Here is a 16,906-nt window from a genome sequence, read left to right on the forward strand (position 1 = left end):
TCGGCGTGAGTCAGTTTTAATGGGAAGAGAGATGTTCCTCGAAGTGAATTTAGGGATTATATTGGTAAGATTGTCGGGAGAAAATAATTAACTTTTCTGTTTATCAATATTAGTATGATGATATGAAGAATCTAATTATAAGAAAAGATAGTTATCGTCATTTAATTGTTGTAATTTAAGAGTTACAAAATTAATGAATTAATAATTACACATCGAATTAGGCACACAGTATTACAAGGACATTTATAATTGGTATCTTTTATTCTCTCCAGCATATTTTTCAACCATCGTAACATTTAGCATTTTGTAACCTCTAACATCATATCCTGAATTGAAAGTTTGAAATGATCACATGGCCAGTCGCATTTTTTTAAATTACGATATAAATACTTTCTCATTTCTCGACAGTTACTCTCAAGACAATTACTCATCGTGTTTTATTGTAAAATCACTCTACCAAACACGCACTTTCTACATACGTATTTCTTACAATTTCTTTAATATCATCTATACAGGTGAAACGCGCTACCCAGTTGTATAACAAAGAAAGTTTCATCAATTTTTCATACTTTCACATAAGCTGTAATAAGATACCTAACCTTACACATTATGATTCCCAAACTCGATAAAATTCCAACATTCGATGCACCACGAATCGAAGAACATAATTTAAAAAACGTGCAGCTACATAAATGTACAAATTATTGATGTTGCCGTATTTCTAAGAAGAAACGAACGACATCACTTGCTGGTAAATTCAAACATAAGATTTGCCTTTTCTCAAATTCTCCAGTATCGAGCAACTGGTTAAATGTAATTATATTGAAAATTACAATTATACTGCAACAATGAAATAAATGTAATACGCTAAATATAATAATAAATTAAACGATAAACTTAGTGCAGGCATCTTGTAAAAATTAAACAAATGTCTGAATATAGTATGCAGTATTGAATTCTTGGTAAGAAACATACCACATTTTTCTGTCACCGAAATAACCGACGCTCCTTTCTTTCTCGATCTTTCGACGATCATTTGTATCCGTCTAGTAATTGTGCAACATGTTCCACCAACCGGGCCATCCACGACGAGATAATAGGTAGTCCATCAACAGGACCATTTTAGGTAGGAACAAATTAATTTATTTTGCCGAGCGTGTCCGCGTGGGCGGCCGGGTCGGGCTCTGATCTCTCGGTGTGCTGTCATGCCAATCAGTAGCGCAAACAGAAGTTAAATTTAAAATGAGCCAGCGACTCGAAAGAAATGCACGGAATGTCAGGCTCCCGCAACTCCGCGAATATATTAAGCGTCGTTTGTCACTGCATTCACGAAGGAAAACGGTGTCGCATCGGTTAACGTGAATCCCGAGGGTGATACTAATTGCAGGAATCTGGGGAAGGAGTTTGTAGTTGAGAAAAAAATATGTGCGAGTAAAATCTATTTTATTACGACCACCGGCGTTTTCAACAAGTTCGTTACCGCCATTTAAGGAAGAAGTAAAAATAATTTCACGTAATGTTGCAAACGTCTTTACGTTACACGCATGTATATGACACTAGACTGTGAGTAGATTTCTTGCAAAAGCTGTTGAAATAATAAAATGGCGATAAAGTTGTATATAGTTTGTTCAACTTCAACTTATTAGCGCAGAGATTGAACTTGATTACATAGATGACAATGCATACGTTATCTTTATCCCACTTGTTGTCGAACTTGCCCTATGTAATTATTTCTTTGGTGATCCAATCGTTTTTTGTATTGCAAAACTGTCTTTGGTTTGCTATAAAGCGCCCTTGTTCCTTAAAACTACCTTAAAGTATATTTCGTTGGTTGCTACTTGTATTTCACACTTTGCACAGCCCTCTTTCATCATCTTTCGCCCGCCTCTGTTCTTTTTTTTTTCCTTTCTATCTTTTTTAGCCATTCGACTGCTTCCGCTTTTCCTTCTCGCTCTAGTATTCTTTCCACCAGGCTTGTTCCATCAATTTCTTCGTACATTTCTCTCAAATGTTCCAAATGTTTCATGTTCAAATGTCCTTCCGCTGGTTTTACAAAGTAAACTCTTTTCCTCTCCACTCACCCAAGATCTATATGCGTTCTCCAAACTGTCACGCTTTGAAGAGGCGATGAAGATAAAAATATTTTTGAAACTATGTCATTATAATTTATTAGAATGGTACTTTTCGAAACATTCATCTAGGTACTAGCCCGTTGCTTTATTATCTTCTAATTTACAAGCTGAAAATTATCCAAAATATTCAGAATGCTGACCCTGACGATATATTCCAAGATCATTGAAATCGATATGAGATATATTAATATAATAATGAAATACTGCTCGAGCAAAGAACTGATCACATTTCACTGAATACTGAACAGTTAAAATAACTAGAAAAACGTGTTGGAACAGCGGACCAGACGTATAAAGTCTGTCATTGTAGTTGCTGTACAGAAGCATCTCCGATGAAATCGAACGAGGTTTCTTCTATTTTTCTCGTGGGAAATTGAAACGAAATTTCTTATAGTCCGATAGCGGATGTCTTAATTCCAACATTTTGACAAACAGAGTTTCGTAAGCTTCCCTATCCCCTTCGGGTTTCGTTAATTACACCGTTATGCTAATGAAAGTTTAATTGGATCGATAAAAATATCCATAGCTGGATATCACGATTGCCAATCGTTACAGGTAATAATCGCAACGTTCGTGGAGTACAATGATACAACATTGATTCGGGATGTTGGCTGGTTACCAGACGAAAGAAAACAATCGTGAACAAACGACGACCGCTCGTAAAATTAATAAGCGCAATGAACGTTAACGAGGATCATAAATATGACCGCCGCGGCCTGCTTATCCACCGATTAGCATAATCACTCCTGATACACGTGGACCGTAATTTAAAAATATCACGACGAACCTCGGTGTACATGGTCATTTTATAGAGAGCCTGGCAGGGACTAGAGGCGAGCTCGAAAGTTCGACGGTTCGATGATGTATGGTAACTCACCCTTTCCGTGGCGTACCTTTTAATATTTAATATCTGTACCCTTGTGAAAGATGTAATTTGTGAAAGATGTAATTGTAGTTACATGATCGCAGTTCAGGTTGAAATATTCGGGTAATTGACGACCCGTTACGAATTCGTTGGATTAATATTTTTTATCTTCTTAATATTTAATATAATATGAGAAAAATTTTACTATTTTCTTCTTCGGATAAAAGACGTAAGTCTATGAGACACGTATCGATAGAATGGTAGAAATTATATAGTTTAATAATTACAAATCTGAATAAAATTTCATTTACTTAAGAGATATGTATACTGTGTAACTAGTACTTTAATAAAGTAAATCAATATCTAAGACCTCCCTGTAGAAAACTAGCTATAATGGAAATATTCGACTGAAATAAATTTCATTTACAGTAACATGATAAATAGAATACATAAGAAAATCTAAAACACTTATCCTCTGCTGTCTAACGCAATTATTCTTTTCATCCTTCTCATAAACTATCTACCATCCATTTCTCACCGTAATTTCCAGATAAAAAATTTAATTAATGCGTCGTTGAAGAGCTAGATGCTTGCAAATGCTTCATCAATCATCGATATATTTTTCTCAGCACATTCTCTGTGACTATTAATAACAGCTCGATCTTCGCAAACATCGTATTAAAGACATTCGTTAACGAAGCCTTTTAATTAATTATTACAGAGAAATCACCTACAGCCGATACGACATTCCACGATTATTCGTCAAAGATATCTTGCCCAGGAAGGATTAGCTTCGCAATCAGTATCCAATTAGAGACGAATACTCCGAACCATCCTCTAATTACACGCCAAGATTTCGTCTACATATCTTAACGCGTACGTTACTCCATCTCAATGCTGTTGAATTTTTATTTTGATATTAACGTAATAGTTGTTTCTCAGATAGGGCTGCTGTACGATAATTAGGTACTCGTTAATTTGACTAGATGGTCGTAATACTCTGAACGATGACCATTATAATTATTAAACGATCCCTCTTCACTACTGCATTTCAATATTTGCATTTTATGCTTGAATAATTAAGTTAGGAAACTTTGCTATGATTAAGTGTGTATTGAGACGACTGTCTGTTCGTGCAGACATTTTGTAGGGAAATAAATAATTAATGAATAACGAAGGTTAATAGTTGGAGAATTAATAAGTTAGAATAAATTATATTATAAGTAAAAGTCGAGAAGTCGTGTAGTAAATTATATACGAAACGGGGACTGACCATTTAAAAGAAAAATTAGGAGGAGCTTTGTTCGCTTGGAAATTCCATCGTAAAATTTATTACACCTAAAATAGCTAGCTCTCTTATTCTATTTAATCTAAAAAAGAAGAAATCCGTAGATTTCTTTCAGCAGTAATTTCGAAGAAAATGGTTCATAACATTTTACCTAGTTCGCTATGTGACTTGTACGTGGCCAAAGGCTAAGCGAGCAATCACTTTGTCGCAACATTTTCATTATTTTATTATCAAGATTTTAGAAACAACTATCCGATCCACGATCTAGATTAAATTAATTCATCGTTGAGCGCACGAAATCCAATCTTTTTTATCGCAGAAATTAGATCTGATGAAAAAGATTGACCTACAAGAAGTCTCATTTGCTTGGTTAAGAAGCTAATTTACAATTCAAATGTATTAATCCCAGCGTCCCTGCCGGACCGTTTGTAATCCAATACCTTTACGACATAAATCAAGGAACATATGAACGAAAATCAATGTGTTCACGATCCAAATTTCTACACGTGGCTATTTCGAAATATTTTAGAAGATGGAGGATCCGAGAACGAGATGAGGCGTTGCAGATTACATTTTTAAAAAGTTCTCTAGCACGCCCGAGCGTCTGGGATGATTATACGTTGACCAAGACTGGGCTGATTACTGTGATTAATATCGCGTTAAAACGGCGGTGGCGATTATGTCGGTCGCGAACGGTTTCACCTCTAACGAGCATCATTTGTGACTCTCAGTACCGACAACACCAACAACAAGAATAAATTACTCGATATATATACGTATTGTATGCATGCGCGATCGCGCAGCCTAATCGAAAAGGGAAAAGCAAAAACAAGTAGCAGCTACAGCTACACCCCCGCTCGTAAGCATTGGAACACTCGGGAAAATTTAAGTAAAGCTGAGAAATTATTGGGAGAAAATATTATTCATATTAGCATATTATGCGTATAAACTTGATCATATAAACCATTTAGATATTATGTGTTTACTGAACATTGCAACTTCTCGAGAGAATTCTTGAGAGAATTAATATCAATGTGCCTGTTAGAAAGGTCAGGCATTCTCATACGTTCACACTCAATTGTGTATTTCTCGTTACGAACGTACCGATGTTATCACCAGATTGTCAAATTTAACAAACCAATTCACTGGAAGCATAAACTCTCTATATCTTCCTTTATATTAAACATAGAGAAAGTTCTCCGAAGCGGATTAGATATTTAGATAATTATCATATTGGCATTAATTTTGTACCTTGCGACATTTCGCTTATACATGAAAAAGGGGCTAACCTGTTTACAACAAAATAGAATATTTATATTTCTAAAAGGAATTTGAAGGATTCAAATATTTAACTCGTAAACCTCTTGACATGAAGTTACACTAATTACGAGGCCTAATTCTATCAATGGCAAGGAAACAGCAGGCTATTCTTGGTGCTTACAGAAGATCCATAAGATATTAGTATAATATTAAGTCTACTATTTTTATGATTTTATGCAAGTATAACAGGTGTATGTAATTTTCGCAACGACACATGTCACATTCTTTTACTTCCTCTCCCTCAATAAAAACGAAAGTGAATAAATCGTGTTACGGTTTAACGATATGTATACTGTAATTTACCAAAAAAGTTCGTAGAGCCAACGATTTTTACCATATTTTCCACTTAAGGAATGTACGTAGACTTTTCTAACCGACTGTAGTTAACGGAAAAGTTGTTTGTCCTAGAATATCCGACCCTCCCACTTTCTCGATTGCGTCGCGTCCTTATTACCAAGGGAATCTAAGAAGGGCCGTGTTGCTCGTTAAAGCGTTTTTCGCCAGCGCCGCCCGCAATTTGCTGCGGGACCCGCTCCCCAGGTATACCCGTTGCTCGCTGCATGCGAAATTCCAAGAAAGGGACCAGAAAGTAACCATTGCCCTTCTCTATCCAGTCATCCTATCTGTCTATCTTCGTTCGCTCTGCTTCGCGTAATCGGCATAGCCTCCACCTTCTCTTTTTCCCAGAGTTGACGTTCTTCTCTAACCTCCTTTCCCCGGAGCTCTCTTTTCAGCCGAGCCGCCGCCGCCACGCGGTTCGTAGGGAACATAAATTCGTAGAGGATCGGGCACAATCCGAGAAACGAGCCTAACGAACAGGGAAAAAGCGACTTTACGATTTTTCGGAAGGGACAAGGAACCTCTCTTCAGCGTCCGCTACACGACCCTTTAATGGCGGCGTAATGTAAGGCGGCCGCTTGAGTTTTGCTCGCCGAAAGCCGAAGAGGCGACGCGAGGGGAATAAATCGTTTGGAATACAGGCTTGTTTGAATAATGAAACTCGCTTTTCTCACGGGATCACGCGGCGGCTGGGGTAGCCCGGCATTGTCTTTCCTTTCCTACCTTCGAAACAAGCAACGTTGCTACGGAGTTAGGTTTACGCGTTGGTGGTAGTGATGAGATTGAGAGGGGTATTTTAATCCTGCGGCGCGCCTTAACAGAAGGCTATATAGAAGTTGGCTAGACGATTTACACGTTGTAGGTAACTGAACGAACTGTTTCCATGTCCGCTTTTTCTTTTTTTTTCAACGCGATTTAGATCTCAATTTCGTTGCTGCTGCAATCGTGTACTGAACTTTAAATCGCAACTTGCGTGGATATTAAATTTCAATTAAAAGAGAAAAGATTGGTACGTAATCACATTCAGACTCGTTTTGATATACAAGTTGTACCATAACACGTGGGACCCACTTTAGCAGTGAACAGCAAGCACGCAAACAATGAAAAAGGTTCATACGAACACGTGCCCTAACCTTGCTCCATAGTTACAGCCGTTCTTGTGCTTCGGTAATCCGCGACTGCTTACTTGTGTAAAAGGTGCTCGAAATGATCGGTCTGTATGAAAGTTTGCAGTCGTCGTATCAAAGAATTTCGCGATTTTTCAAAAATTGCGTGTGTGTGTCGTGTAATACAGAGCGAGGACATGTCGAACAACTTCTACGAAGGTAAGCAGTTGCAGATTATCGGGATACAAAGTGGCTATAAATTTGAGGCAACGTCAAATAGAACGCATGTTCGTACAAATCTTATCCATTGCTTTTATGCCTCCTGTCCACACCTGAACATGCTATGATAATAAACTATTTTTCAAACGTTTCGAAGACAAAATAAAAGATGATAACAAAATTTGTCAAAGATACAAACAAACAGATATTGTAATGTTAATAAACAAAGAACTAATGTTCAGATTTCTAGAGAACTGATGACCAATTCGTCACGAAGATTACTTTGAATTAAAAATTTCAATGCCAATCGGTTTGAACATAGAAAATTTATAAAAATGCCTTACGAAACTATAGAACAAAAATCACTGTTTATCATCTTAAAGCCATCTTACCTGTTTAAGATCCAAAGCTATCGTCACGTATTCGTAGTGTTCTCCTCTGGCAAGGGTTGGACTTTGCCACCACTTTCCAGGACTCGAGTCCAGTATGTTGCTAATATTATGTTTCTTGCCTGGATCCGGACTCCTGGCATCGCAAACCGCGCATCTCGACGATTCGGAAGGTTTGCAAAATGTTTCTGGCCCTTCTTCACCGCAAGTTGCGTTGACGAAGATGTCAGCCTTTGCGGCCACATTGAATGTCGATGGGAAGAGGCCGCTATTTTTTAGGCTCTTATTTGTTCCATACAGCGCGGATTGTCCTAGAAATTAAATAATAAATAAAATAAAATAAATTGCGAAACCTCGAACTGATAAACATATGATAAACGTGACATCTAAAGTCAGCAGGCAAAATACAGTGTACTAAGTAATCTATTATTACCAGCACAATTACTACAATTGAGAGAATATGTAGATAAATTCTTCGTGAAAGAAATAATGTAAATGTTTAGAACAAGAAATTTTTGCGTTTGTTATTTGAAACAAATTATTTTGAAGATTTGCTCAACGTATGCAAGTTGCATTTGTAATTTATATTACTTGTACGGTGCTAACTTACACGATAAATTTTACTCGTCTGCCATGTCATGACTACCCTGGGAGTTCGAGGGTGACTGTGTAGTGGAGCAGACACAGAGAGGACGGAGCCGTGAGCTTACCCGAAATCTCCGGAAAACTGGAGAATTCAGGCAAGGAAAGTAACCAGAGTGAAGAAATAGCGTCCGTGAATGCAAAGCGGGTGTAGGAACCCACGAAATCTGGTGTAGAAAGGCGCTAAAGGCGGAGGTGAACCGAGTGCGAGGTTATGACGGAGGGGTAACCACATTGGGACGCGTGACAACAGAGCCGCCACACGGGCTACCCGAGGAACCACACAGATGCAGCCATATTGACACATGTGTCAAAGCGCGCCGCGACTAGCGGAGCAGCAAGCGCGAAGGAAGCGGCCACATTTGCGCCCAATGGCGAAAAAGGACGCAACGGTGGCGGAAGATAAGGAGGTAGGGGAAACCGTCGGAGGAGGGGGCGAAACGGAGCTGATTGCCGAGCCGTCACACGTCAGCATCAGGAGCATGACGAGGGCGGCCCTGACAAAAGAGGGGCCCTCCCACCCCACACTGGGCGCGGAGAACCCGCGGACCGAAGGAACGACGGAGGAAGAGGACCTAGCCCAAGAGATGAGAACCGTTACTACAGCAGACATAGGAGCGGAACTGATCCGTCGGGCCGCAGAGATGACCAAGGTTGTCGAGACATCTCGCAACCTCAAGAGTACGCAGGAGGAAACGTTAAAGGAAGCAGGGCAGTCTACTGGTGGAACCCTGACATCGCGGAGCTGAGGACGAGATGCGTCCGGGCCCGAAGACAGTACCTAAGGGCCCGCCGCTGGCGACGACGCGACGAAGAAGAAGTCTCCTCGCGCTACCGGGCGTACCGCGTGCTACGGCGCTCGCTGCAGAAGGAAATAAAAAACGCGGAGGACCGTGCCTGGCAGAGTTTCTCGAAACAACGTGGCGCTGGCGGTTTCCCTGGACATCGTCAACGCGTTTAACTCCATGCCGCGGGACAGGATACTGACGGCCCTGGAGCACTTCGAGGTTCCCAGCTACCTCGTCCGGCTGATCCGGGCCTATCTCGACGATAGGTGGATTTGCTACAGCAGCAAGGAGGGAGAGGAAAGGCGACCTGTCGAACGCGGAGTCCCGCAGGGCTCGGTGCTGGGACCGATACTATGGAACATTGCATACGACGAGGTACTGCGCTGCCCCCAGGCGCGGCCATGGTGTGCTACGCGAACGACACCCTGGTCCTGGTCGGGGGTCGTGGCTGGCACGAGACACTGCGCATCGGCGAAATCGCAACGGCCTGCGCAATCCGTGCCGTGCGCGGACTGGGCCTGAGGATCTCCCCTGCGAAGTCAGAGGCCATCTGGTTCTTCGACAAGAAGCGGCGAGGGACCCCACCGCCCGGCCTATGCATAAACATGGCAGGCGAAACCGTCCAGGTGGGATCGCAAATGAAATACCTGGGTCTCGTCATCGACAGCCAGTGGACGTTCGAGCCGCACTTCGACTGCCTGATCCCGAAAGTTTCGGTGGCCGCTAATGCCCTATGCGGCCTGCTACCGAACATCGGCGGTATGGGCGGACGACCTGATGGCGAGCCGCCGCAGCACCCTGCTCCTGAGGAGGCTACACAGGGTAACCGCCATCAGAATCATTAGGGGATACCGGACGGTGTCTCACGCGTCGGCGACTGCCCTAGCCGCGCACCCCCGTGGGAGCTCCAGGCACTAGCGCTCAAAAAGAGATACACCCACCGGAGAGTATGGCATCCGGGAGAAGATCCGACCGAGCAGGCGGCTCCGAATGGCGAGAAGAGGGCGCAACGGAAGTTAATTCATTGAGGTTCCTGGAGCATCCCCGTCGTACGCGTAGGATAGTCATCGTGGAGTTTTAGTCGGTAGGAGTCCGACACTACTCTGCTGCTACGCGTCCTGCAGCAGCGGAGTGTCCATGAGGATTTCTCCACGTAAAAAAAAAAAAAAAAAAAAAAAGAAGAATGTCATGACTACCCTGTCACTAACAAATTCTTTCCAACATTATCGACAATCATTAATTAATCGATCCTAAGTATACTCCTCGCCATGAATGCAGCTTCCAATCAGCTGTAGCATTAAACGTGAAATTTCACGCAGAGGAAGAGAAACTTGCTACACGAATGACATTTGAAGAAATTCCTCGATATCGAGGATACAAGCGGACAATCTATCTCGTAATTTCCTTAGGATATGTGGTATAGTGGATGCTGTAGGTATATAGTGACAGGTTATGACAGAGCTCACAGCACGGAACCAGTTGCACACGAGCGAACAAGTTACCGCGGAGAGATGCGGCGTCGCGAGTGACAACGTGCATCGGTGAACAGGTTCCTGACTATCCTGGACGGCTGAACAGGTTAAACGCGCGTAAATAATAATCGACACGCGAGCTTGTACCGTGTCAAAGCAACGTGACGAGCGATCGTCGCCTTGAACGACCAAAGACGAAACGAAAGCTATTCTACGTGGAACCCATGGCGCAATCGACGAAAGAAGTATATGTCATAAAGGCGATTAGGCATCAAAGCGTACACGTTCGAACGTCTAGATAAAACCCGAGAGGATAAGGATCCTAAAATTCTGTCAGAACTGTCAAGTCTCTTGGTTTTGTTTCAGTCTCTACGTTTCTAATTGACAATCGTAGAACGTTGTATGATACCGTGGTTATCATTATACACATCTTGGGTGTTCCTCGGTGTTCTTCGAATGGCTTATGCGTAAGTATTTACGTAACGCTTTAACTCATTCTATTTTATCCTACTTTTCACTTCGACATGTTTTTCGTTTATATTGGATAGGCTTGCGAGCGAATTTTATTTGAAATAAAGATAAAAAATAACAAATTGAAAGAAAGAATCGTGTTCATTTTAAGAATGCCACAAGGACAGTTTATCTTGTGCTAAGATCAAATAAATAATTCTTAAAGAATTCTGTACCATAATTAAGTGCCTCAAATGAGATAGCAGATAATTTGGATTCTAGTACTAATCTGAACTTATAAATATTTTGCATTCATCTTATTTCAGGGTCTGTTTGCAAATAAACTACGTTTTATCATGCTATGATAGGATCACGCAATCTTATTTCTAGCTTTGTCTTCTTTGATATTTAGAGTATTATTAGATCAAAATTGAAAATATCGTAGAAACTATGCTAAGTCCGGTTCCCGGGCCCCTTTCGATCGCAGCCGGGACGATCATCGTGGAAGTTTTCTCGGTTGGAGTCCGGCACTATCACGCCCCCAGAAGCGACCTGGTGTCCGTGCGGATTTCCTCCACGTTAAAATAAAAAAAAAAAAGAAACTATGCTAAGTAATGTATTATATTTCTTTTTTTATTATGCTCATAGCCAATATTGTCGCATATTGTAGTGCAACACTTGACAGTAAACTCGTTTTTCACACAGAAAGGAATAGAAAGATGCTTTATTATGTCTGAAGAAATTTAATCTAGGATCTACATTTTCACTTACGAATAGTATTAATTTATTGCCTCTTATTGTAACTTTTATATACACTATAGCTGAGATTCTCTTTGTGCAGAGAAATTGTCCGACGCGATCGATCTTCAAACAGTGACAGCCGTTTAATTTAAAGCCAACACCCACGAGTGAAGTTATTGCTTTCTCGACTTAGCAGCGACTATTCTATGATATCAGATGAGAGAGAGCGAATTTTTGCGGTTGCTGGTTAATGATTCTGCCGGGTGTAAATTATGCAGCGCGCACTGCGCGCGCCGTGTATCGACCCGATCGAACGACGAGAAGGAATCGGAGAGTGAAACGAGTCGCTTTGAAATGCAAATGTGCCGTTTCACGTGTTACCCGCTGGAGAATATACGAATCGCGCGCCAAAGCTCCACGCATCTTTTGTAATTCGCGAATTACGGAAGGTACGTGCGATGTAGAAAATGAAGAATACCGAAGATTCGTATCTTTGCGAAAGGATGTCACGGATATGTAATTATTAGATTGCCGATATTCATGTGTTTATGGAAGATTTGAATGTTTCTATTTCAATTTCATACTAAGATACTTTCTCTTCATAGCCAAAAAGTATCAGAAAATTAAGACAAACTTATTATGTTTTTTCCTTACAGTCTTCATATAAAACATCCAAAGCTAACCCGCCAATCTGCGACATCTACAATTGTCGAATTGCCCTAAATCCAATTACTCTCCCAACAAATAGCAGATCAAAGGAACTTCATGTGAAAGTCTCTGCGATAGAAATTAAGTCTGAAACGTTTTCTCCTCTCTGAAAGACGTCTCGTTATTTAGTAAAATCTAACTAGTAAATCTCTTTCTGCTCACATTATCGTCGCCGATAACTACATAGACGCAGTTGATGCGATTTTAAAACTTATACACAAAGAAAGAGAGATATCCAAAGTAAACCTACATACTCTTTATAATACTTAGCGACTTAAAGAAATTTTGATTGTTATTGGGATTTCATTTTCTCATTAATGCAAGCTGTTAAGCAATACGTGATTACAACGTAGCTTACAATTTCTTTTAACATCTGCTTCTTCCCTCCATACAATATTTACTCTCTCTTCATACGAACAATGACCTAAATTACACTGAAATAAAAACTTAATCTAATACTTTAAAGTTCCACTAAAAAAAAAAAAAAAGAGATTGTGTTTTAAAGCCACTTCAGCAATATCCTGCCTGCTAGCTGCGCTCTTCTCCAGCAAATGTCACGTATCTCGATCAATAAAATTTCCTAATCGTTGCTTCGCGGACGCATTTTCTCACTAACAAGCAAGCGTAGTGCTGATTCACCGAGAACGACCACGCGAATCAACGATTTCGATCGGAGCTACGCTCGATTTCCTGGTCCCGTTGCCTCTTTTCCCGTGTCAACGGGAGTCACGCCTACGTTCGACGCTTCCCGCTTTCGTTCGATCTTATCTGAAAAGAACAGTCAGGTCAGTTTCTCCCTTCTCCCATAGAATTCTCAACCGCCGTGGTTACCACAAAGAAACAGGCCTATCGGGATGAAATCGTAGCTGGAGAACGCAACCGCGATTCACGATAATCGATGAATGCCTCCGAGACAACGATGATCTCGCTCACGATCTCAGCGGTAGTTAGGCGTATGTTGCTTGATTCGCAACCGTTATCGAAATCTCGTGCTCGCTTCCGACGCGTCATTTATCGAACGTCCGGTATTAATCACGCTCATTGAATGAATCTTTTTGCTTTCGACTACACCGATAAATTGTAACAGGGTAGAGTTACGATGACTTTGCCGTACTAATGCGATATTCGTACTAGAGCGTACTGGAACGATATTCGATATTTGTAATTTTCGATATTTATCCCTATTGAATCAAGTGTGTCATTTTTGACCGAATCTTATTTTTCTGCTAGAAAATTTCCTAAATTTCTGGAGAATGCGAAGGAGCCGTTATTCATATGATTTTTCACTCGTATGTTGGATTTCGTGTATCTCAATCGCAACGTTCCTATGAAAGGAACGAGAGATTTCGCTTTGATTGAATTGTTGGTGTTCCGATATTTTTACAGAAAATTATTTCTATAGAATGTCTTCTTTTGCCTTAAGACCGAGACATTGAACACGAGCGTTGGAACGCTGTTCGTTGCGTGACGTCCGTTGTGGAATATTGTTGTATATTCCCAGCCCACACGCTAAGAACGTGCGTCGACAATATACATATTTCTACAACGGACGTCATGTAACGGACGGCGTTTCAAATCTCGTGTGGCTCCGGCCTAAATTAGACGAAATTTTCCGCTAAACCTAATAGCTTTGTCGAATTGAGACTCGCTTCTGCACGAACGACTCGCGAGCGGACCGTGCGCGTGTACAAAAGCTCTGGAAAAGAAACAAATCCGTGGTAGCGGCATTGTGTTGTGTCTTGCCGGTGAACAGGCCTGTTTTACTCCCTTTCTCCTGGTGAGCCCGTGCGCCAGGGACTTAAGCCCGGCACGAGTGACTGATGACGACAGAAATAACCCTGTTCCATCTTTCCGGCGGCGCACGTGTCCACGTTCGTGAACAAACCTACGCAACCACGGCGACCAACACGATGAAAACAGAAGGAGACGAGCGTCTATTGGGCAGACCGCGTGATTTGCATGCGAGTCCGGAAGACGCGGAGAGGAAGATACCGATGGATAGCCGAAACACTTGATGAAGAAATGGACCATGTTAGATTCTGTTCAAGGGTAGGTTCAACGAATCGTTAGAGACGAGTAAGATTTTAGTTCTTCGTACGGTGAAACTCCATTTATCCGACATCGGGTTACTCTCCACCAATTTGATAATGGAAAACGTAATTTACGAGCGGAGATTTTTATAATATAACGAAGATTATGCTTATTAAGGTGAAAAATGGCGAGAATAAGATGTGGATAATATCATATTCTATATAACCGTAGCAAGTATCATAAACTGCCAAGTATATTGGATTTTCTCTGATTCATTACGCAGTTACGTATACGAAAGCTATAATCGGATTTGTTCGACGTGAACATAATTCATAATAGAAACTGATGTGGATGCAGTGTGAAAACAAGTTTTACAGTGCGTTCGAAACCGGCTGAACAATCTTTTACAAGGTACATGGCGCTCATGAAACACTGATTGATTCCAAATTTTACTGATGATCTTATTAATCAAACAATATATTACAAATAATTTTTGTACCTTTTATGATTCTTTCACAATTTTTGATGAATTATAATGTAAAATATTGTATTCGACCCGCGTATATCGTATAGACTTTTTTTCCTATTACTATATATATTTGGTTTTCATATTTCACATATATAGCTTTAATATATACTTAATTACATTTTTAATTTCTTTACAACTATGAAAGAACTGTGTTCCTCGTGGACACTCTGTATATGTCGGCAACGTTGTGAGTCGTATGATGAGTAGATTAAGGAGCGATTGAACTTGTTCAACAGGTTGCTACAAACTAGGAACTTACATACTATCAAATAACATTAATATACACTTCATTAAATAACAGAGAACATCAATAAGAAACATAACTAAATCTTGTGTACTTTATCGTATTCTCTGGCTTCGGAACAATTTGTTTGAAACTCAATTATTTTTAACGGTGAAGGTGAAAAAGATCGCAATATATTAAACGCAAAATTTCACGCATCATTTAACGGAAAAAGCAAAGATGAAGTAACACATGTAGTCGAAAAACGATGCTACTAAATTATGCCACGAGAGACTATAAATTTATGTAGACCAGAAAACTAGCCTATTTTCATCGAAAACAGCAACCTGATGACATCAAACCTCGCGTTCCCTGTACCATGAATTACCGCGGAACACGGTGAACTGAATCATCAAAAATACTAATGGCACTAAAATATACCGGCGCACGGGCGTAGAGTAGGAGATCGAGGATACTATGACTCACGTTTACGGTTCGTTTAGCTGGTTACGAGCTCATTGTCCTATGCTAAATTGTTCTATTCACGATCAAACCGATCGCGTATAGCCAACAAGAGGAAAAAACTCCCAGGGATTGTTGTATGTGCTACGACTGTATTACGTTTGAAATCGAGCGAGGTTGAAATTCAGGAAATCATATTCCAGTAGCAAAGAAGAAAGTGCATAATAAAAATAGTTTGATAATAAAAAATTAATAACATAAAATGCATCTTTTCTATGCAATCGTAATTTCCCATTCTATTGTTTCTTAAAAAATGTATCTAATCTTTATTAAACATAATTGTTTAAACAAAATCTAAAGACTCCAGTACTATGTATAACTATGTACAATATACGTGTACCTAATTCTTCAGATATGAGAAAGTTCAACAAAGAAAAGAGAATACTATCGGACGGCGAAGGTCGCAGTACGGTTAAAAATATCAAGAGGATGCTTCGCTATTTTTCAAGAATACTCCGACTGTCACATGACACTGTCGTGCGATTTATGGCCCGCTAAATGAGCAAAGCTGAAAGCGAAAAGGAATCTTCCCAAACCTCACCGATCTCTTGTACGAAAAAAGGGGAAAGCTCGAGAGATGGGTCATCTTCGAAGGGTCTGTCAAAGGGGAAGCCAGATTTTCGTGTTCACGATAACGCGTTTACAAAATATCCTGCAGAGGTTTGGCCCATATGACGATGGGCCACGAATGGTCTCGCACGGTGGTCCTTATGACTAATGGTCCCGGTGCCCGTGGCTTGTTTCATTCGTGTTCTACCGTTGGGTCTCCTCCACGGAAGGGGAACCATGGAGAATCGAAAGAAAAATAAGATCTCGAGCCACTGACCGACATACGTTCGAAGCTCCTGCATCTCTGACGTAATCTCTCGTACCGACCAAACCTTAGGATTGGAACCCTGGGTCGTTCTAATAAGTTAGCTTAGAGATGTAGATCAGGAAACGAGGATGCTGAGGGACTCGGTGTTTGTATATTAACTTATCGTACCTAGAGCCAGGGGCTACGACCGTTATCACGTCATGTGCGTTGGGACGACGGTCTAGTCCCGGTTACCAGGAATGATGAATGTATGGATGTTATCGCGTTTCCGCTCTTTCACTCTCTTCTTTTGGCCGTCGCGATAAGGAAAAACTTTGCAACATGG

At 40.8% G+C, this 16,906-nt stretch overlaps 1 protein-coding gene across 2 annotated transcripts in view; it reads right to left on the bottom strand.

Moving 5' to 3' along the window:
• The window catches only part of LOC117235150 (laminin subunit alpha-1), a 200,000-nt gene that overhangs the window by 150,141 nt on the left and 32,953 nt on the right, over window positions 1–16,906 (bottom strand). For both annotated transcript variants that reach the window (XM_033496929.1, XM_033496919.1), the window contains exon 2: window positions 7,662–7,969. In XM_033496929.1, coding sequence (XP_033352820.1) covers window positions 7,662–7,969 — 308 coding nt within the window. The remainder of the gene's footprint in view (window positions 1–7,661; window positions 7,970–16,906) is intronic.

This window comes from Bombus vosnesenskii, unplaced genomic scaffold, assembly GCF_011952255.1.
Source record: "Bombus vosnesenskii isolate JDL3184/JDL3185 unplaced genomic scaffold, Bvos_JDL3184-5_v1.1 scf7180000013264, whole genome shotgun sequence".
In the NCBI taxonomy this organism is placed as follows: Eukaryota; Metazoa; Arthropoda; class Insecta; order Hymenoptera; family Apidae; genus Bombus; species Bombus vosnesenskii.